The 21,981-nt window shown below is 45.1% G+C and overlaps 1 protein-coding gene across 1 annotated transcript in view; it reads left to right on the forward strand.

Moving 5' to 3' along the window:
* Window positions 1–21,981, forward strand: part of TEX14 (testis expressed 14, intercellular bridge forming factor) — a gene marked incomplete at its 5' end in the record, with an annotated part of 74,091 nt that overhangs the window by 18,092 nt on the left and 34,018 nt on the right. The window contains 10 exons of the mRNA XM_079796794.1: window positions 620–798; window positions 5,110–5,261; window positions 6,047–6,237; window positions 6,858–7,008; window positions 10,812–11,722; window positions 12,411–12,487; window positions 15,286–15,411; window positions 15,609–15,697; window positions 19,850–20,122; window positions 21,167–21,267. Coding sequence (XP_079652920.1) covers window positions 620–798; window positions 5,110–5,261; window positions 6,047–6,237; window positions 6,858–7,008; window positions 10,812–11,722; window positions 12,411–12,487; window positions 15,286–15,411; window positions 15,609–15,697; window positions 19,850–20,122; window positions 21,167–21,267 — 2,250 coding nt within the window. The remainder of the gene's footprint in view (window positions 1–619; window positions 799–5,109; window positions 5,262–6,046; window positions 6,238–6,857; window positions 7,009–10,811; window positions 11,723–12,410; window positions 12,488–15,285; window positions 15,412–15,608; window positions 15,698–19,849; window positions 20,123–21,166; window positions 21,268–21,981) is intronic.

Genomic DNA, 21,981 nt, shown 5'->3' on the forward strand with positions numbered 1-21,981 from the left:
CCCTGGGCAGGAATGAGAAGAGACCCTCCAGGAAGGTCCCTTCCCAAAGTGGCTAGCCATCCCTCTTGCCTGAGGACCTCCTGTTAGTGTCCTGGTTTACTTTTCCTCTCCCTGGGTGAGGGCATTAACTAGAAATGCCACCTCTTTGGGAGACACCTGGTAGGACTTGCATCATCTGATTACAGGGGTGTAAGTGATTTTCTGTGCTCTTAGGAGGAGTGGTCTCGGTCATCTGACTGGAGTAGGGGCTGGATTGGTCCTTTGAGGTTCCAGGTTCTCCCAGCAGCACAGGTTTGGGTGAGGGCTGAGGGGCAGGGCAGGTTCATTGCTGCTGGTGGTGAGCTCACCCTGGATGCCCTTGCCAGGCTTTGAGAACTTTCTCCTCATTTTTCATGGTGTGAAGCAGCTGAGCTGAGGGAAAGGAGCCCAGGTTTGGTGTCAGGGGTCCTGGGTCAGTGGGTCCTTAGGCCAGTCACTGAGCCCCACCAAGCTCCAGGTTCTCCATCTGTAAAATGGGAACACTGAGTAGCTGTGAAGGTCAATTGAAAAGACTTTGGAAGCTGAAAAGCAAAGGAGGCCCAGTCCCTTTGTTCCTGGCCAGTTTATCTCTTGCTTGCAGCGGTCCGAGTTCCCCCTGCTGCACATGGAGGAGATGGTGCACCTGCTGCTCCAGATCTCCGACGCCTTGCGATACCTGCATTCCTGGGGACTTATCCACCGCTCCCTCAGCTCCTATGCCATCCACATCGTCTCCACAGGGGAAGCGAGACTGACCAACCTGGAGTACATGCTGGAAAGGTAGGTTAACCTGGATCATGGCTTAAAATGTGGGCGGGGCTTCTCCTCATTGGTGGGCTGAACTGTCCATCAGTGGGGCAAGAGGTTTCCCACATGCTCTGTCTGCCAAGGTTAGAGGGGCTTTGGGACAGTTACTTCTGCTCAGGACATTCTCATTTTAATAACCATTTAACAAGCAGGAGCACAGATTAGCCAGCGTGTGTAAATGCTCTAACAAACTATCCACTATAAAATTTTCAGTGGCTTAAGACAACCAAGGCGTGTTTCTCACTCACAATTTATTTATTTATTTATTTTATTTATTATTATTATTATTTTTTTTCCAGAGAGAAAGGGAGAGAGAGATAGAAACATCAATGATGAGAGGGACTCATTGATTGGCTGCCTCCTGCATGCCCCCTACTGGGGATCGAGCCTGCAACCCAGGCATGTGCCCTTGACCGGAATCGAACCCGGGACCCTTCAGTCCCCAGGCCAATGCTCTATCCACTGAGCCAAACCAGCTAGGGCTCACAATGCAGTTTAGTGTGTGTGCTGGAGGGGGACACTCACTGTGTTTCAGGTTCCTCCAATCCGTGGCCCTGCCATCACCCAGGCCTCAGTCCCCCACTGTGTCTTCTGCATTACTGGTCAATGAGCAAGAAAGAGCATGGAGGGGCACACAGTGGGCTTTAGTGCAGCGGTTGCCAACCTTTTGGACCTCACAGACCACCAGTTGGCGACCACTGCTTTAGTGGGTATGTCCCTGCTTCCTGCTTGGAGTGGCCAGAGTCCAGTCACCTTCTCCATTGAAGGGAGGCTGGGACACGTGCCATAGCTGTGCATTCTGGAAGGAGAGGAAGGTGATGGGTGCTAAGCCTTACAGTCCTGGCCCAGAGTGGCACTAGGGTGTTCCCTGCCCTCAAGGGTCTCAGTGCAGTGAGGAAGGCAGTGACAAAAATAACACCCTCATTGCCTTAGCTGGTTTGACTCAGTGGATAGAGCATCGGCCCAAGGACTGAAGTGTCCCGGGTTTGATTCCAGTCAAGGGCATGTACCTCGGTTGCAGGCTCAATCCCTGGCCCTGGTCGGCACATGCAGGAGGCAACCAATTGATGTCTCATGTGTCTCTGTCATATTGATGTTTCCCTTTCTCTGTCTCTCCCCCTCCCTTCCACTCTCTCTAAAAAAAAAAAAAAATCAATGGAAAAGTATCCTCAGGTGAGGATTAACAAAAAAAAAAGAGAAGATCCCCCTCGCTTCTGCGTGTGCAGGGGCCATGACGGGACAAGAGAGAGGCAGGGACAGTTAGGGTGACTGGAGCAGTTTTCCATGTGGGAACCGGTGGAGGCCAGAGCGCTATCTCCAGTTGAGCTGCTCAGCTTCAGATCTGGTCCATGATCAATCCCAGTTAAAACCTTTTCATTTTTTTCTCTGCCCTGACTGGTTTGGCTCAGTGGATAGAGCATCGGCCTGCGGACTGAAGGGTCCCAGGTTCGATTCCGGTCAAGGGCATGTACCTTGCGGGCACATCCCCAGTAGGGGGTGTGCAGGAGGCAGCTGATCGATGTTTCTCTCTCATCGATGTTCCTAACTCTCTATCCCTCTCCCTTTCTCTCTGTAAAAAATCAAATATATATATATATATATATATATATATATATATATATATATATTTAAAACCTTTCTGTTTTTAAAACCATTACTTACACGATTAAGTCTAGGCACTTTGCAGGGAGTGGAAGCCTTCCAGGGTACTTAGTAAGTGTTTATTAGGGAATGGATGAGTGAGGTGAAGGGAAAACTGGAGATGGTTTAGGATAGGGTTGATCGCTTTGGCTGTGTGTTCAGGAGCAGTGGAAGCGAAAGGGTTTGGACATATTTGCTGTCCATGGCTAAGGCTTACCAAGGGAGGCTGTGACGAAATCCAAGCTGTTTGCCAGCGGTGGAGCGCCATCTGCTGTTGAGCTCTCCATGGAAATGTGAATCCTGGAGTGAAATGGAGCTTTGGAGAGGCCCGGCCTAACCTGTCCTTGTGTAGATGAGGAAACAGAGGCCCAGAGAGGCGAAGAGATGGTGTGGTTACCCAGCTGTGGCTGTAGGGGCAGATGGATTGGAGGAAGACTAACTAGAAGGCCATAGGGCAGGGCCTGGTGGTGACCAAGGAGCCAAAATAGAAGGGAAATGTGAGATGCACTGAGGAGCTGGGATCCACAGACTGATCGAGGGAGGGTTTAGAAGGCAACTGGGTAGGAAGGTATGAGTTCTCTTTTGGGCTAATTGATCTCAGAAAGGAACTTCAGATAGAAATGTCAGTCAGCAAATGGTTACGTCCATAGTAGTGTATCCTTCTTTGACAGCTGATGACACCAGTTGATTCTGCAAGAATCCAAAATCGCTTCTAGTCCCACACTTGTTTTTGGAGACACTCTATTTGAGCAGGTCAGTTTGTTGAATGTCATTGTCAAGAGTACCACTCCATCTTGGTGTAAAAATGATAACAGCAGTTTCTCCTGTTTCTTTGACTCCTTCCTAATGGACTCTTGAGAGCTGGACTGGCCTTGCCTATGGTATCACATAGCCGCAGCCAGATGTACTTTTAATGACGTCAAGGCTGAAGCCCAGAAAAGTAACTGCCCTAGAATGACAGCCAGAAAAGAAACCCTCCCTCAACTAGCTTTAACAGAGAAGGAAGAGGGATTGTAAGAGAGGAAGGCGAGTGGAAGGAAGTAAAAGAGAAAGAATATAAATCCTGGTTAAAAGTGACTTGTCCCCTGCTAGAGCCTTAGACAAGCTTGAGAGGTCTGACCAGCGAGGTGACTGTTTCCCACAAGATAAAGAGCCAAGTGTGCCAGTCCTCAGGATAGATCTCTGACCATAAAACACACCATTGCTTTTCCCATGATACTAATACGATATTGGCATGTGTATCCACGCTGTTCACACTATACCAGGCCACATCTAACTTATTAGCAATGCAACTAAAAGTCAGTATCAGCGTTTGTAACTTTGTGGCTTCCTGAACTCACTGCCATCTATCAAGAGCTCTGCTAGAAAGAATATTATTTAGCGAAGTTTGTCCAAAGTCTGAGAAACACAAACCATCCTCTATAGTCTATTCTTTGCCAGACCAGCAAAGAACTGGTGGTCACTTGCTTTTAAAAAACTTAATTTTTAATTATCAACCAGCAGTCATCAAGTCTACCAAATGCCTACTGCAATATTAATATTAATTTCTAACTTCCATAGAGCTTTATGGCTCACAGAGTGTTTCCCCACACATGATCTCATTTGATGCTCATGATAGCTGGGTGTAGAACTCAGCACTGACCTCACTCTGAGGACTCTCGTTGGCTCAGAATACATTTAGGACGCTCTATTTTGGTTCTTGAGAAGTCTGATTGGGAAGTTGAGTTTTTTTGTTGTTTTAAAATAAATTTTATTTATTGATTTTAGAAAGAGAGAGAGAGAAAAAAAATGGATTTGTTGCTTCACTTATTTATGCATTTATTGGTTGATTCTTGTGTGTGCCCTGACTGGGGATCGAACTCAAAACCTTGATATATAGGGATGATGCTCTAACCAACTGAGCTACCCAGGCCAGGGGGAAATTGGGTTATTTAAGCAAATCTGTGAACCTTTAGTGCTGAACTGGGAGGGCTCATTCCCAAGAGAGCAGAGTTCAGAAAAGAAGCAACCAGAAGGAGCTTGGGCTTCAGGAGGGTCTTGAAAGAGTCTTAGTGAAAAGTAAGTGTTGAGGCCCTGGTGTAAGTTGAGATACAGCGATATAAAAGACAGATAAGGTGCCTGCCTGCCCTCATGGAGCTGACTGGTGGAGGGAAGACAGACTTTAAACAATAAACAAATGAATAAGAAATTAAGATAATAACTGCTCTGAAACCAATAAAACAGGACTACTTTAAATTAAGTAGTCAGGGAGGACTCTCCTGAGGTGAGTTTCAAGCTAATACCTCGGTTACAAGAAGCAGCAGTCACTCTGGGGTCTGTGGGCAGAACATACCGGGCTGAAGAAGCCACCAGTGCAAAGACCAGAAGTGGTGATGTGCTCGGCATGTTGGAGAAACTGAAAGAGGGTTCCTAGGACTTGAGGGGAGTAAGTGAGCAGGAGAGATCAGCCAGGTGAGGTGGGAGGATGGGCAGGGCCCACAGGGTAGGAATAGTAGGCAGCTTGGGTTAGCTCAGGGTCTAGCTGAGTTTCCAGAAGCGCGGGAGGTTGCTGGCCTTCAGAGGCTAATGTTTTTGCAAATGTACTGTGTGACGATTGCAGTGATCTTTTAAGACATGAGCCCTACCTTGTGTTTCCTTCTGCAGCCAGGACAGAGACGTACACAGGGACCTGACGCGAGTCCCCCTCCCGGCCCAGCTGTACAACTGGGCTGCCCCAGAAGTCATTTTGCAGAAGGAAGTCACAGTGAAATCAGACATCTACAGCTTTTCTATGATCATACAGGAGATTTTAACAGGTAGATCAAAGAGGACATTGACTTGACCAAAGTCCCTATTCTTAGGTTGGATTCTCTCTCTCCCCCCTCAGGAGTTACCTAGTTTGATGAAAATGCAGGATATAGAAAAAAGATTTCTTCAAGAAAACTTCTTTCTGCTTATGGAAGATATAACATAACCTCAGAAAAATCTTCCTCTTTTAACCTGTTCTTTAAGACTCAGCAAAGCCTCCCTATCAGCTTGTCAGTGGTAATACATTTAATCCAAGCAAAGTTTTTAAACTGAATATAGGAGTCCCTGAAGAATTTGAAAATGAGTGGGGAAGACTGGGCTCTGAGAAGTAAGCTGTGAAATTAAACACATCCAGGTTCCTTGTGTATATAACCAGTGTCACTTAAAGACATGATCAGTACCTGCAGACAGAAGGAATCCTTTGGGAGAGGGACACACACGCACACCCATAAACCCCAGTTAGCAGTGTTTACAGTCCCAGAGGCAAAACCACACCTTCCATGAGAGCAATGGAATGCATTGGGACCCAGCCTGATCCGTGAAATATTCCTGTGGTCCCCAGGTCTGCCAGAGGGAAGCCCATGTGTACATGACTCTGTGACTACTATTTCCTGTTTCTACAGCAGGGATTCCCCTGGTAAATGGGGAAAGTGGTCTCTCATTTGTGATTGGACCTTCAGGTAGTTTTTCTACAGAAATTAATGTTTAAATGGGTTGAGTGACTTGACCAAGGACACCCAATTTCACCTGACTGATTTCTTAATGTTACTCCTTCTGACTCTTTCCTTAACAGATAACATACCCTGGGATGGCTTAGATGGCTCAGTTATTAAAAAAGCCATAATCGCGGGAAATTATTTGGAAACTGACTTCAGGCTTCCAAAACCTTACTATGATATTGTTAAGTCAGGCATCCAGGTCAAACAGAAAGACCGAACTATGAACCTTCAAGATATCCAGTATATCCTGAAGAATGACCTAAAGGTAAGCTCTGAAGCTGTTAGGAGTTTATTTCTGCTTGCTCATCTCAGGAGAGTAGGGAGTTAGAAACCAAGAAGAAGCTAGAGGTCAAGTGGCAAGTTTTGGAAATCCTCATTTAATTACACCTATTCAAGAAATTGATGAGGGAAGCTGGGGAGGGTCCACACGTAGTTGGGGCACAGAGTGAGATTCAGTGAATGGCAGCTGCTGTTAATTTTATAATAATAACAATAGCCCTGGCCAGTTCTGCTCACTAGTTAGAACATTGGCATGCAGACTAAAAGGTCTCGGGTTCGATTCTTAGTCAAGGGCATGTACCTCAGTTGCAGGTTTAATCTCTGGCCATGGTCAGGGCACATGCAGGAGGCAACCAATTGATGGGTCCCTCACATCGATGTTTCTCTCTGTTCCTCCCCCCCTCCTTTTCTTCCACTCGCTCTAAAAATCAATGAATTTTTAGAGGATTAAAAAAATAATAAAAATGAATTAGCTAATTAGGAATATAGTCAGTCTACCCAACAGGAGTAAGAGGGAGTTTATTTGATACCTAGATCTGTTTCAGAAACATCAGTGACATTCAGATGATTGCAAATATGTCCTTAACAATTTTTCCCTTGTCACAGGAATTGATTGGAGCCCAGAGAACTCAGCCAACTGAGAGCCCCAGGGTGCAGAGATATGAAGGCCATCCTGATGTCAGTGTCTATCTAGGACTGACTTCAAAACATCTGAAAGAGAACCCTGACTTGGAAATAAAAGAGCTGAAGGAAGCGGGTATGGCCTTACCCCACAGGTTTGGCATGAATGTGTTCTGAGAGTCACAGGTTGCAACTAATCAATTCCTCCAAACTGCACATGTCACTCACACTGGGAAAAAATGGATGCCTTAAGGGGAGAAAAATCAGGATCCTTGAAATTATTAAGTTAAAAATTTTGAGCTCCATATATACCTTGGTTGGATCCAGAACTAAGCAGTAGCAACCCGTTAATTTCTAGCATGATTACCCTTAGGAATTTATCTAATTGCTTCACAAATAAAACTGATGATTTCTTAATTTAAAACTATTATCTGCTCCTTATAAAAAATGGAGATAGTACAAAGAATAAAATCACTTAGCATTTTAATTCTGCCACTTGGAAATAATTTGTTAATATTTTGGTGTTTCTAACTTTTTCCTATAGGCCTTCCTGTTTTTTAGTACATTTCTAAACCTTGAATTCAGAGCTAGAAAGCACCTTGCAGTCATCCTTAATGCCCTCACATTCTAATTGAGAAACATGAGAAAAGCAAGGGTCAGAGAGGTCATGGCTCACTCCAGATTCCAGAGCTCGTTACCCAAGATTCCAGAGCTGGAACCCAAGCCACGTGACTGCTCTCTCTGACTCTCTTTGGACAGGGACAGAGGCCTCCAGAGTGGTTCTCCAAACTCTCCTTGCTTTGGCTCCTCTGTCCTATACTCTGCGAGCTGTACATTATCATCATCAACCAGGGGTGATGGCTGGTCATTCTTGGCGTTACTTATTGAGGTCTTATTGTTCCCATGATACAGAGGAGTCTTAGGCAGTGTCTACTTTTATCAAATGCTCACCAAGAGCATAACTAACTGACATGAGTATTTGAACTCTTATGTGTGTAAAAGAAGGCTGTGAGTTTAGTCCTTAAGAGTCAGGGGCCTGTAATTTGCATGTCCTGACAGTTATGCATGTTTTTAACAATATGTTTTTATTGATGAGAGAGAGAGAGAAAGAGACACATCAATGAGAGAGAAACATCGATTAGCTACCTCCTGCACACCCCCTACTGGAGATCAACCCAAAATCCAGGCATGTGCCCTGACATGGAATGGAACCATCAACCTCTTGGTGCATAGGATGATGCTCAATCAATCCATTGAGCCACACCGGCCAGGCATGCATGTTTCCTTTTTAAACTGAATAATACATTTTGTCGGAATAGAAGGAATGCAACAAGATTAGAATTTTATAATATACATTAGACTTTTATGTGAGAGGTGCTCCATTTTATTCCAAAGAAATTTTCTCTATTTCCCGATCTTTGCTATGTTCTTCAAAGCAATGAACAGTAATTACTACTTTCGTAGATAAGCTGCTCATTTGTGTTAAGCAGTAATTATAACTTTATGTTTTAAGTCCTTATCATCTCCAAAAACTCCTTTCTTTTCACTGTACAGTCTCACTATACTGTTTCACAGTAAAATATACTCAAATTCAAAGAGCTAGAGGCCCAAGGATGTTTAGGTACTGATTTAGTAACAGTGTCTACTGGCACCAACCTCCTATTTATTTACATTATTAAACTGCTGCAGTAATAGAAATGAAAGCTACTTTAATGAAAAAAGGAACTCAGGATTGAGGTCATTAAAAATAACTAAGTATATTTTAAATATAAATAACATGTATTTCCTGATTAGTACCAAGTAAATATCTAAACTATCTATCTTGAATTCTGATCTAAGAAAAAGGTCAGAGACAATTAGGAAGAAGTGCTTCAGATTATCAGGTCCATTTTGAAAACAATGAGGTCCTCTGAGAGTGTCACCTTAGTCATCTTATCAGAGGTTTCTGTTGGTCCTTTTGTTGCAGATCCCTTTATGTCTTCGCCCTTATAATCTACTTTGCCTTTGCTTTTATCAAAGGATTCTTGTATAGCTTTTTTAGGCCACATATGACTAACAAAGGAGGAATCAAAGGGTATATATGTGGCTTCAGGAACTATCTGGACTCAAGAGCAAAACTGGAATGACAGTCCCATTTGTGAGCTCCTGAACCACAACCACAGAGCCTAAGTGGAAGTGTCCAGTTATGCATGTTTTTAAAATCCTATCTAATAAAAGAGTAATATGCAAATTAACTGCACATACACTACACCCACAAGCCACACCTACCAGCCACTCAGGAGCGAGTATGAAAATTAACACAACCAAGATGGCTACAGCCATAGAGAGAGCAGGAGGCTTGGGTTTCCCTGGCAATGGAGGAAGCCAAGCTTTCCACCTGCCCTGGCCATCCCAGGCCAACACTCAAGGCTACAAAGTTTCAATTATAGAAGATAAATAAATCCCAACAAAAGTGGCGGCAGCCTCGGAGCTGGAGAGAGCAGGAGGCCTGAGTTGCCCCTGGCAATGGAGGAAGCCAAGCTTTCCTCCTGCCCTTGCTGGCCCAGGCCTCTGCTCAAGGCTACAAAGTTGCAATTGTAGAAGATAAATAAATCCCAGATACCAGGGCTTCTGCTTGGGTCACCGGGGGGCGTGGCTGGCCTGCAAACCACCACAGGCCCCTCGCCCAGGCCACCCCACGCCCCAAGGGAACCCCCACCCTGATCTGGGACACCCTTCAGGGAAAACCAGCTGGCCCCCACCCATGTACCAGGCCTCTATCCTATCTAATAAAAGAGTAATATGCAAGTTGACCACCACTCCAGCACACAAGATGGCTGCCCCCATGTGGACACAAGATGGTCGCCACAAGATGGCCAACAGGGGAGGGCAGTTGGGAGGGATCAGGCCAGCAGGGGAGGGCAGTTGTGGGCGGTCAGGCCAGCAGAGGAAGGAAGTTGGGGGCAACCAGGCCTGCAGGGAAGGGCAGTTGGGGGGACCCAGGCCTGCAGGGGAGAGCAGTTGGGGGGGGACCAGGCCTGCAGGGAAGGGCAGTTAGAGGTGACCAGGCCTGTAGGGGAGGGCAGTTAGGGGTGACCAGGCCTGTAGGGGAGGGCAGTTAGGGGTGACCAGGCCTGTAGGGGAGGGCAGTTAGGGGTGACCAGGCCTGCAGAGGAGGGCATTTAGGGGCAATCAGGCTGGCAGGGAAGCAGTTAGGCATCAATCAGGCTGGCAGGGGAGTGGTTAGGGGGTGATCAGGCTGGCAGGCAGAAGCAGTTAGGGGCAATCAGGAAGGCAGGCAGGTGAGCAGTTGGGAGCCAGCAGTCCTGGATTGTGAGAAGGATGTCCAACTGTCCGTTTTGGCCCGATCCCTAAATGGACAGTCGGACATCCCTCGTGGGGTCCCAGATTGGAGAGGGTGCAGGCTTGGGCTGAGGGACAAACACCCCCCCCCCCGTGCGTGAATTTCATGCACCGGGCCTCTGGTATATATATATTTTTATTGATTTCCGATAAGAAGGGAGAGGGAGAAATATAGAAACATCAATGATGAAAGAGGAATCATCAATCAGCTGTCTCTCCACTGGGGATCAAGCTCGCAACCTGAGCATGTTGAGCATGTGCCCTGACTGGGAATTGAACCATGACCTCCTGGTTCATAGGATGATGCTCAACCACTGAACCACACCAGCCAGGCAGTTATGCATGTTTTGACCACACTGTAGTGTAAGCTTAGAACATTTCCCCTAGGGTTTGGTCCCTCCCAGATATTCTACCTCAGCCCATGTCAAAATGCAAACTTTCTCTTAGAAACACCCTTTGCCCCTCTGTGAGTGTGTCTGGGAGTGGGAAACAGAAAGCTGCTTTCTGCGTTCTCATGTCACTTGAGCAACAACCAAGGCGCTTAGCTACTGCATGTGATCACTTTAAGCATTTGCATATTACTGCTCCTTTCAACAGGCAGTCAGCTTCATTCACCAAGGAATCCCAGCGAGAAGGCCACACCAGATCCTCAGGTCCCAGATCCCAGTCTGATGGCCAAGGACACTCAGAGACAAGATGCTGCTCCTCCTGCTTGCTTTGTGGCCGGAGAGGCCAGGAGCCCCAGCTCAGATCCGTCAAGCCTTTGCAGCTTCGAAATGAACGAAATCTACTCCAGCTGCCTGGACACGGAAGGCGACAAAGAGAAAGAGTCCCCAGGAGTTGGTTTATCTCTGGAGGGGGCCAGCCAAAACCAGGGAGATGAGCTGAAGTCCCTGGAAGAGGAGTTGGAAAAGATGGAGAGAGAGGCCTGCTGCTTTTCTGAAAAGAGTGAGAGTTCTTCGGAAGCTGACACAGAGGTCTCCTTTGAGGACTGGGACCAGCAAAATGGTTCACTTAGTTCCCCCAGCCCACCCGAGCCAGCCAGAGAAGCCAAGTGCAAGGTGAGCAAGTGGTCCAAGACCGACATGTACCTCAGTAAGTGTATGCTGGATGTAAAGATTGCACAGTCATTAGCGAACCAGAGTAATGAGTCACTGGAGAAAATCAAGCAGAAATTCAACGAGTGTGAGAGGATGCTGAAGGAGCAAGAGGAGCAGGTGTCTCGGTGGGCTTCTTCAAGAATGCTTCCTAACCTCTCTCACTTGCCTGTGGCGGTGGGCCCCCCATCTTCTGTTTACATTCCTCCTGTCTTGCCAAGGTGCCAGGGGCCGGATGCGGGTGGCAATTGCCCGACCCTAGCAAGGTCTCCAAGAACAGTGAGAGGCTTTCAAGGGGAACATTTTGGCAAAAGGTCCAGGGAAAGAAGTAACTGTGACTGGAAACCTTTTACTGCTGTCATTCAAGTCTCTGAACAAAGCACCGGGGATTCATCAGAAAAAAGCCATCAGGTAAAGCTAAGAAGTGGGAGGTAGGGCATCTGAGCAGGGCCTGGAGCCGGGTTCGACATTGGCCCTAACCCATACGCAAGGATGGACATAAATACAGCCAATTCATAGGGAGGTCCTCAGCTGTGGGGGGCTCCTCTTAGCTTTGGGAAATATGGCCGCCAGGTTGGAATCCCAAGGTACTTACTCTTCACCTTCCATTCCAAACCCAACACAAAGCTCATGTCCTTTTCTGTTGAACCACATGAAATTGCTGTTTTATAGGTCAAAATAATCAAGCATTGACAATTTTACATGATTCAATTTACTAATTATGGTATCTTGGGCAAGTATTAATCCCCATTCTAAATTGCTTAATCATTCAGTCCCTGCCCCAAAGCCTGCTGCCTTAATATAATAGAGGGGAGAGTTGTTGAATCTTTAATGTCTGTTTTTCTGCTCATTCTTCACTTGTGCCCTGTCTGGGTTGGGTTGCTGGGGGCAAAGATTTCTATGTAAAGGCTTCAGATGACATACTACATGTGAAACATGCAAAGGGAAATTATCTTGGTAAGTCTGGTTATTTCTACACATTTAGCAAGAATAGTTTTAAAAACAGAATGGAGAGTGAAGAGGAGAATTCCTTCATCCAAACACTAAAACATGTTTACTTCTTTTCAATCTGCTAACTCTTTGTGGCCCTGGAAAACAGAGCCCAGTGGAACAATTCCAGCCCACTCAAGAAGCCAAAGACAGTTTTGAAGGAAACAGGAACCAGAATACTAGCAGGTGGGTTAACGTGTTATTGTCCTTTGCATCCCCAAGCCTTGAGACTCCCCTGTGACTCTGAGGTCACTTAATGATCTTCATACGTCTAGCGTCTAGCGACAAAGTCTGTGAGTGACGGAGATTAGAGCACAGAAACAGATCTGGCAGGTTCTCTCTGTTCAGTGAGCAAAAAGAGCAGTGTAAGGGGAACTCGTAGGAGACATCAAAGGTAAAGCACCTGGCAGGTTAATAAGAAAGAGCTCACCAGTTGGCAAAAGCAAAGCACCTTGACTTTCCAAAGCTGCCCAGATGCTTTGTCTTAAAGAAGAAATGGCAGGTATTCCCTTTGCCAGTGCTCCAGAAATCAAACTGTTCAGCTCAAAATGAGCGTAACTGACAGGAGGGCAGAAAGAGGGCGTTGAATACTATCATTGTTACCCTGCAACCTCTGATTTCCAGCCGGATCAGTTAAATGAAGTCGAGTCAGCACAAATCACTGGAAGAAGAGCATATGTGTACCCTGGGTTTTTAAGAACTTAGGCAAAGCGAATTTGTTTTGCATCAGGGGAATTATTAAAGGAGCACTAAATGGTTTTCAAGATAGATTAGTATGTCAATTTTAGTTTTCCTTTTCTGTGGTTAAATGACAGCATTTATCTACAGCTTTGAAATTAGTACTAGAAGAAAGACTTTTTAGCCTAAACCGGTTTGGCTCAGTGGATAGAGCGTCGGCCTGCGGACTGGGGGGTCCCGGGTTCGATTCCGGTCAAGGGCACGTACGTTGGTTGCGGGCACATCCCCAGTGGGGGGTGTGCAGGAGGCAGCTGATCGATGTTTCTCTCTCATCGATGTTTCTGGCTCTCTATACCTCTCTGTAAAAAATCAATAAAATATATTTTTTTTTAAAAAGAAGAAAGACTTTTTATTCTCTCCCCCAGTGTTGACTGAGACTAATGACAATAGTCTGCTGCTCCTTTCATGTTGGTAAATATGTACAGTAAGGGAGAATCAAAGAAAATGCCCAGACATTTTAGTTTAGTATATTTTATCTTTAAGAAGGGAGGAATTATTATTATTTATTAATCCTCACCTGAGGATATTTTCCCATTGATTTTGAGAGAGAGTGGAAGGGAGGGGGAGAGACAGAGAGAAACATCAATGTGAGACATACACATCAATTGATTGCCTCCTGCACATGCCCACGGCTGGAGATCGAGCCTGCAACCAATGTATGTGTTGACCGGAATTGAACCCGAGATCCTTCAGTCCATGGGCTGACGCACTGACCACTGAGCAAAATCGGCTGGGTCCAAGAAGGGAATTATTGAAAAACCACCTCCCTGGCATCAGAAGGTTTAGCACTCAGGTCATTGATAGAAGCAGATGGGGTTCCAGTATAGCCATTAGATAACAAAGCTAAACTATGGTTGTGGTCTTCTCTGCTCAGCTCCATCCTCTTCCTCCAAAAGAACAAAAAACAGACCAAAGCTTAATTAACATTTTGCTAACAGTCCACCTAGTCTTTTTTGTATACTTTTAAAAAATAAAAATTATATACATGTGTATATGTATTTTTAAGTTAAATTTATTAAGATAACATTGAGCCCCAGCTGGACTGGCTCAGTGGAAAGAGTGTTGGCCTGCGGACTGAGGGGCCCAGGTTCGATTCCACCCAAGGGCACATGCCTGGGTTGCGGGCTCAATCCCCAGTAGGGAGTGTGCAGGAGGCAGCCAATCAATGATTCTCTCTCATCGTTGATGTTTCTTTCTCTCCCTCCCCCTTCCTCTCTGAAATCAATAAAGATATATATTTTAAAAAGGTAACATTGATTAATAATACAAATTTCAGGTGTACAACTTTATAATACATGCATGTATTTTGATTATATCCTGATTATATTATTTTAATTATAATGATATTTACCCTGATATTTCACTTTATAGTAGAACATGTTATCCCATGTTATTAAAAACGCCCTTGTAATGTAAACTTCCTTTGAAATTGTTGGATTTCCCCTGTTGTTGAATTTTGGGTTGTTTCATTACTTTTTCTGTTATGAATAAGGCCATAATGACTTGTCAATAAAGCTTTTTCTACATTTCAGGTTAGGTTCTTGATAGATTCCCAGAAACAAGGTCAAGGGTTTCAATGTCTTAAAGATTCTTGACAGCTGTTGCCAAATTGCTCTTTAAAGGAGCTGATCAGCTCTGACCTTTCCAATGCCAACAGTCTCTCTGCTGCCTGGCGCGGTGGGAAAAGAGGGCATTCTGGCTAACGGGATTCATATACATGCCACAGATCACATACATTTTTTAGAGTTAGTTTAATGGACAATAAAAAATACACGATCGGGGTATTTAGAGGAAAAGAGACTCCCTTGTTTTGCAGATGAGAAAATCTTGGCTTGGCCCAGAGAGAGTGAAGTTTGTGAGTCAGACAGCCAGTGGCAGGTCAGGGTCTAGAAGTCAATGAAGCTAGGCTGACGATCTCGGAATGTCTTTAAGATCCCTGGTGCCTTAAGTCTATCTTTACAAATGTTAGTTATTGTGCTCTCACTGATATGTAGGTGGGCCTGTTACCAGAGAATTCTGATCAAAGGGCAGGAGCAGTTACTGAGCCATCACTTGTGTTCTGTGGCATTGAGGGGAAAAGGGGCTTTGCAACAGTCTAAGGACCAGGATTCTGTGTGGTGAAACTGTATTTTAATTGGTTTCTTCTACTTCTGAAAAATCTCCCAAGAGCACTTTTATCTTGAAATCTGAATTTGGAAATTAAAAAGAACCAAGAAACCTTCTAACCCAGTCCTTTCATTTCTTAGCCAGGGACATCCTAGAGAGTCCAGTGCCCAAGCCAAAGTGACACAGCTGAATAGTTCACTCTTCACCATGTCAAACCGCCCGAAGGGACCTCCAGTGACAGTCATTCCTGTTCAGGGCTCTGCCAGGTAAGGAGTCTTGCTAGCTTAATGTTGGGGAGTCTGGCGCCCTCTAGTGGATAACAGGAGTCAGTGCAACCCCAGGAATGGTTCAGTCCTCTGGGTGGGCTGGTGGGCTAAGGTTGAGTCAAGCAAGGACTTGAGCAAACTGATGTGTTTGTGTCTATCCTGTTCCCCTCCCCCTTCAAAAAACCTATACAATTTAGGGTCAACATGGAATCTGTGTCTTCTGAAATATATAATACAAAGTCAAGAAGTAATGAAGACGTTGGAAAGGTACACTTAAAATGGAAAAGTGAGTATAAAGTCATAGGTTCTGTTGGACAAAATGAAATTTAAAGTATATTTCTAACCTGGTTGTTATCTCTTAAGTACACAGCTATACTGCACTATCCTCCCACATTCTTTTCTTCTGTTAGCTTGTTCCATTTTAAAAGTAAAGCCTTTCTGATTACTAACTGCAGAAGAGAAATGCTTTTTTTCAATTCTAGACCATATAAGAAATGTTTCTGTTATATACGGATGTAAATTACATAACAAGTGTAGTAAACATGTACAATATGGGTATTTGATATATACCATTATTAACTTAGAAACCCTGCAGTGTCACTTTCACATATCCTGTGGGCATTATCCTTTTGTGTCAGTTTTATCTTGTAAGCTTAAAAGGATATGATGTCCATGCCTTTTAAAAAATATTTTTATTAATTTCAGAGAGGAAGGGAGAGGGAAAGAGAGATAGAAACATCAGAGATGAGAGAGAATCATTGATCGGCTGCCTCTTGCACACCCCCCCCCCCCTGGAGATTGAACCCAAAACCCAGGCACGTGCCCTTGACTGGAATCGAACTCAGGACCCTTCAGTCCGCAGGCCGACGCTCTACCACTGAGTCAAACCAGCTAGGCACAATGTTTATGCTTTTTTTTTTTAAAATCACTAATATGAAGTACATTAGCAAAAGTATAGAACATTTGGAATAAAAACACACACATATATGCACATCCCCAAAATATGAACTCATCATGGCCTAGAAAGCCTAGACAAACTCAAATAGAATCCTGTGGAATCTCTACAGACTGGGGGCTTTAGGTGTCATTTTCTTGTGACATCTTCAGAGCAAGAAGGTCCATCTACAAGTTTTTTGCTGCCTGGAATTCAGCAACAAGGGCTGTAACTAATTGAAAATTTTTTTCTTTCTTTTTTTAAAATTTAATAAATCTTTATTGTTCAGATTATTACAATTGTTTCTCCTTTTCCCTGCCATAGCTCCCCTCCACCTGGTTCCCACCCCACCCTCTGCCCTTACCTCCCCCCCACTGTCCTCATCCATAGGTGTACGATTTTTGTCCACTCTCTTCCCGCACCCCCCACACCCCTTTCCCCCTGAGAATTGTCAGTCCACTCCCTTTCTATGCCCCTGATTCTATTATATTCACCAGTTTATTCTGTTCATCAGATTTTTTTATTCACTTGAATTTTAGATTCACTTGTTGATAGATATGTATTTGTTGTTCATAATTTTTATCTTTACCTTTTTCTTCTTCTTCCTCTTCTTACAGAATACCTTTCAGCATTTCATATAATACTGGTTTGGTGTTGATGCACTCCTTTAGCTTTTTCTTATCTGTGAAGCTCTTTATCTGACCTTCAATTCTTTTTTTTAATTTATTTATTTTTTATTTATTTATTTATTTATTTTAAATTTCTTTATTGATTAAGGTGTCACATATTTGTCCTAATCCCCCCATTCCCCTCCCACACCCCTCCCCATGGATGCCCCAACCCCCTGTTGAACTTAACCATTGGTTAGGCTCATATGCGTGCACACAAGACCTTTGGTTGATCTCTCCCCCCTCCCCCCACCCTCCCCTATCCTCCCTCTGAGGCCCGATAGTCCGATCGATGCCTCCTTGTTTCTGGTTCTGTTCTTGTTCATCAGTCTATGTTGTTCATCATTTCCCCTAGATGAGCGAAATCATGTGTCACTAGAGATATACTTATAGGAATTGAATGTGCGAGGAGCAATAATAGTTATGCTGACAGGCAAATGAATCAGTCTGTAGTGAGTTTCTTTCTGGACCAACAGTTCTTTTGAGACCCAATATCAATGTCCACCAGTTCCTTATGAGTACATGTCGGTACTGACCCCTCAGCTCTGGATGGTGGACAAATGGTGGTAATGCAGGTCCGACTCCCTCTGGTTTGGTCTCGGCCGGACCCAGGGGCACAGCTTCACCCGGATCCAGGGGCCCACGGCCTCACCCGGACCCGGGACCCAGCCTCACCCGGATCCAGGGGCACACGGCCTCTCCCAGACCCAGGATTCAGCTTCACCCGGACCCAGGGGCGCATGGCCTCACCCGGACCCAGGGGTGCGTGGCCTCTCCCGGGCCCGGGATCCAGCCTCACCCGGATCCAGGGGCACACGGCCTCGCCCGGACCCAGGATCTAGCTTCCCCTGGGCCCAGGGGCACATGGCCTCACCTGGACCCAGGGGCGCGTGACCTTCAATTCTGAATAATAGCTTTGCTGGGTAGAGTAATCTTGGTTGTAGGTTCTTGCTATTCATCACTTTGAATATTTCTTGCTACTCCCATCTGGCCTGCATAGTTTCTGTTGAGAAATCAGCTGACAGTCGTATGGGTTCTCCCTTGTAGGTAACTAACTGCTTTTCTCTTGCTGCTTTTAATATTCTCTCTTTGTCTTTTGCTCTTGGCATTTTAATTATGATGTGTCTTGGTGTGGTCCTCTTTGGATTCCTTTTGTTTGGGGTTCTGTGCGCTTCCTGGACTTGTAAGTCTATTTCTTTCACCAGGTGGGGGAAGTTTTCTGTCATTATTTCTTCAAATAGGTTTTCAGTATCTTGCTCTCTCTCTTCTTCTGGCACCCCCAAAAATTCTGATGTTGGTACGCTTGAAGTTGTCCCAGAGGCTCCTTACACTATCTTCATATTTTTGGATTCTTTTTTTCTTTTTGCTCTTCTGGTTGAGTGTTTTTTGCTTCTTTGTATTTCAAATCTTTGACTTGATTCTTGCAATCCTCTAGTCTGCTGTTAGATCTCTGTATATTATTTTTTATTTCAGTCAGTGTATGTTTAATTTCTAGTTGGTCTTTTTTCATATCCTCGAGTGTCTCGCTAAATTTATTGGCCTTTTCTAGGAAATTCTTGAAAAACCTTATAACCGTGGTTTTGAACTCTATATCCAGTTGTTTGCTTTCCTCCATTTCTTTCCTTTGTGATCTGTTTCTTTGTCTCCGCATGTTGGCTGCTTCCCTGAGTTGATAGAGCGGCTTTGTGTGCTAGGTGTCCTGTAGGGCCCAGTGGCTCAGCCTCCCCAGTTACCTGAGGTGGACATTCTTGGTGCACCCCTTTGTGGGCTGTGTGCATAGCATTGTTGTAGTTAAGCCTTGATGGTTGTTGATATCATTGGGAGGAATTGACCTCCAGGCCAACTGGCTGTGAGGATCAGCTGTGTCTATGCTGGGAGAACTTCTGTTCTGGAGACACCCTTATGAGGCAAGACTTGCAAAAGCCTCTGTGCTCAGCTTGGATGGGGCGGAGTCTCAGGGCAGAGCAGACAGCATTGGTTTCCCGTCAGCTCTGCCCTAATAGGCCCCTGTGTCTCAGTGTCCCGTGGTAATCGCAAGCACCTCTGAGAGAAAGCCACCCTCGAGTTCCGCCTGCTGCCAGACAGTCCAGTTTCTCCCCGAATGAGTCTGGGCCCCCAAAGTCTCGCCCGGAACTGAAGTTCAGTGCAGTTGGGAGCTTTAGTCTCCCTCCCACTTGAGAAAGCCAGCCGTGTACTCCGTTGCCGCCCTCTCCGCGTGCGCCTTGTTACCTCTGCCTTCTGCAGTTCCTCTCAGTCTCAGTGTGCTTTTCTCTTTTCTGACAGTCCAGTTTCACCTCGCATGAGTCTGGGTACCCAGAGTCTCACCCGGAACTGGAGTTAAAAGCAGTCGGAGTTTTTGTCTCCCTCCCACTTGAGAAAGCCAGCCGCATACAGTTGCCAGTTCTCTTCGCCTGCATGCACGCATCTCAGTACCTCTGCCTCCTGCAGCTCCTCTGAGTCTCAGTGTGCTTTTCTCTTTCCTTCTAGTTGTAGAATTTCCACTCAGCCAGCCTTCCTGTGGTTCTGGATGACGTCCGTTTTGTCTTTTAGTTGTTGTTTTGAAATTGTGCGAGGCAGAAGTTTAGGTGTTTACCTATGCCGCCATCTTGGTTTCTCGATAACTGAAATTCTTTTGCCCTTTATTCACTCTATCATCAATTCTCTCCCCTCTTCAAGCAAAACAGAGTAAGCTACAGGTGATGCAATTCTAAAAAGGCATATTTTTGTGACAATATGAGCTATAAAAGTATTATATAGCTCTTTAAGAATCAAAAGCTTTTGTTTCCAATGTCCATGGTGCTGTTTTAAATAACGACTTTTTTTTTTTTTTATCCAGTGGAGGTTAAAAAAATGGCAGAGAAAGCAGCTACTGGGCAGCTGGCTGTCCCTTCTTGGCATCCTCAGAGTAGTTCGACTTTAGAGAATGAGGCTGAAAACGAGCCTGATCCCTTGCTGCAGCCTCCCATTAGGGACCCTAAGAATGTGACTTGGCGGCGTGTTGGAGAGCATTCCAGGGAAAATGCGCCAGGAGGAAATGGCAAGCGTGATAAAACAGACAGTGATGACCGTGAGGATGACCAGCATGGCAGACAGCCTGGAAGCTTTCCCAGTAAGTTCAGTTGGAGGACTTGGGATAGGTAAACTCTATCACAGTCAGCTCTCAAAATTAAGAAAACCTCCTGGAATATTTCTTTTGCTTGTTCCTCTCCTTCCCAACTGTGTGGGAACCCTGCGTTCCAGGGGAAAGCAACATACCCTTTTGATCCCACTGTCCCTCCCACAGGTAAAGAAATCCGGAGACTCATGAGTTTTTCTACTGCTGGAACAGAACCATTTTTCCAAATGATGTAAAATAATCCCCATGCACTGAACCTGGGACTGGGTGTAACCTAGCAAGGAATTGAACCTTTACCTGAGGCAGTGGTGGACAGCCCTTCCTACCTCCCATTTCTTTGCATTGTACTTTAAGCTGGAGAAATTCCACTGGCCCCAGAGAGTCTGTGCCAGAAGAACTTTGGGCTATCATCACTTTATAGATTTCTACGTTAAAACTGCAGGATGTGTATTTCCACCTGGTAATTTGCTTGCAATCAAGGCATAGGATGTTATTTCATAGTTGTTTACAAGTCAAAGAAAGGTACATCTAAAATGATCATCTATTTTAGGAAGAAAATCTATTAGCTTAGGGGTGTGTGTGTTTTTGGTACTTTTTAGAGCTTGTCAAGCCCCATATTTGACTGGGTGGATGACCCAGAGATGCATGTTGGGGCCAGGCTATACTAACAGTCTCCACTCTCTAGACCAGAGGTAGGGAATCTGGCCCATGGGCCATATAAGGCTCATGAAATCATTGGGTCTGGCCCTGTCAAGGCATGAGGGGTGAGTTAATTAAATGTTTGACCAAATAGAGCAGGCTAATGTTTCAGATGATAATTTCGTATGGCCTGCAAATTATGTTATAAATATCCACATGGCCCTTGGCAGAAACAAGGTTCCCCACCCCTGCTCTAGACTGAACCTGACCAGGCCACATGGGATATGGCCACACTTAGCAGAATATGCATGCATCTCTTCTCTCACGCTGCCCTTTGCCCTTTCATGCCATCTGAATACCTCAGAATGACTATGGCCTTGGTTGTGTTATGATCATTAGGTATCAGTCACCCGTCCCCCAGAAAAAATGAGGAGCCAGAGCATACTGAAGTCTTTCAAGCATGTTCTGAAGCATCTGTGGTCACTGAGAAATCTTGCAGCGTAAGTAATATGTTCCAGAGAGCCAAGTTGAATCCAAGGACCTAATAAAGTAGAAATGAGGTGTTGCTATGTATTATGATATGGAAATAATATCTGAGGTAGTACTTTCTTGTTGGAGTATGTGCCTTCATGTCTCTGATGTGAATGAAGAAGTCTTTATCTCTCCGTGCTTTACTTTTTGAGTCAGTTCAACTCAAAGCATTGTCTCTTGGGGCTTGGGGGGAACACAGACAAGTGTCAGATTCAGCTCTGGCTCTTGAGCTTCCCATCTAGTTGTGTGGACAAGACCAACTTGGAAATACAGCATGGGTTAGATACCAAAGCTGGTGGCCCAGCAGGTGACTGAGGCCAGATTGGAGAAGAAAAAGCAAGAACAGGATTATGATGAGAGCACCTTCATCTGGATGTCCTCTAAGACCCAGATTCCGCTCTCAACTCAGTGGAAGGAATATGTTTATGCCTGACAACTGCGCCTCAGCAGGATCTGTGGGGTTCAGTCATTTCCTAGCATTTGCATTGAGGTTACAGCTTTGCTTCAGGGGTTTAACATATCCTTGAAGCCTGCAATTGGGCCACAGTCCAGCCTAAGAAACCAAAATTTTTTTTATCATCACGGAATGGGGCCAGAATCACTTAAAGAATATAAATAGCAATTGAGAATGAAACATTATAAAAATACAATTGTGATAACATTTTAGGTCTGTCAAAGAACTT

This window comes from Cnephaeus nilssonii (assembly GCF_951640355.1).
Source record: "Cnephaeus nilssonii genome assembly, chromosome: 19".
NCBI lineage: Eukaryota > Metazoa > Chordata > Mammalia > Chiroptera > Vespertilionidae > Cnephaeus > Cnephaeus nilssonii.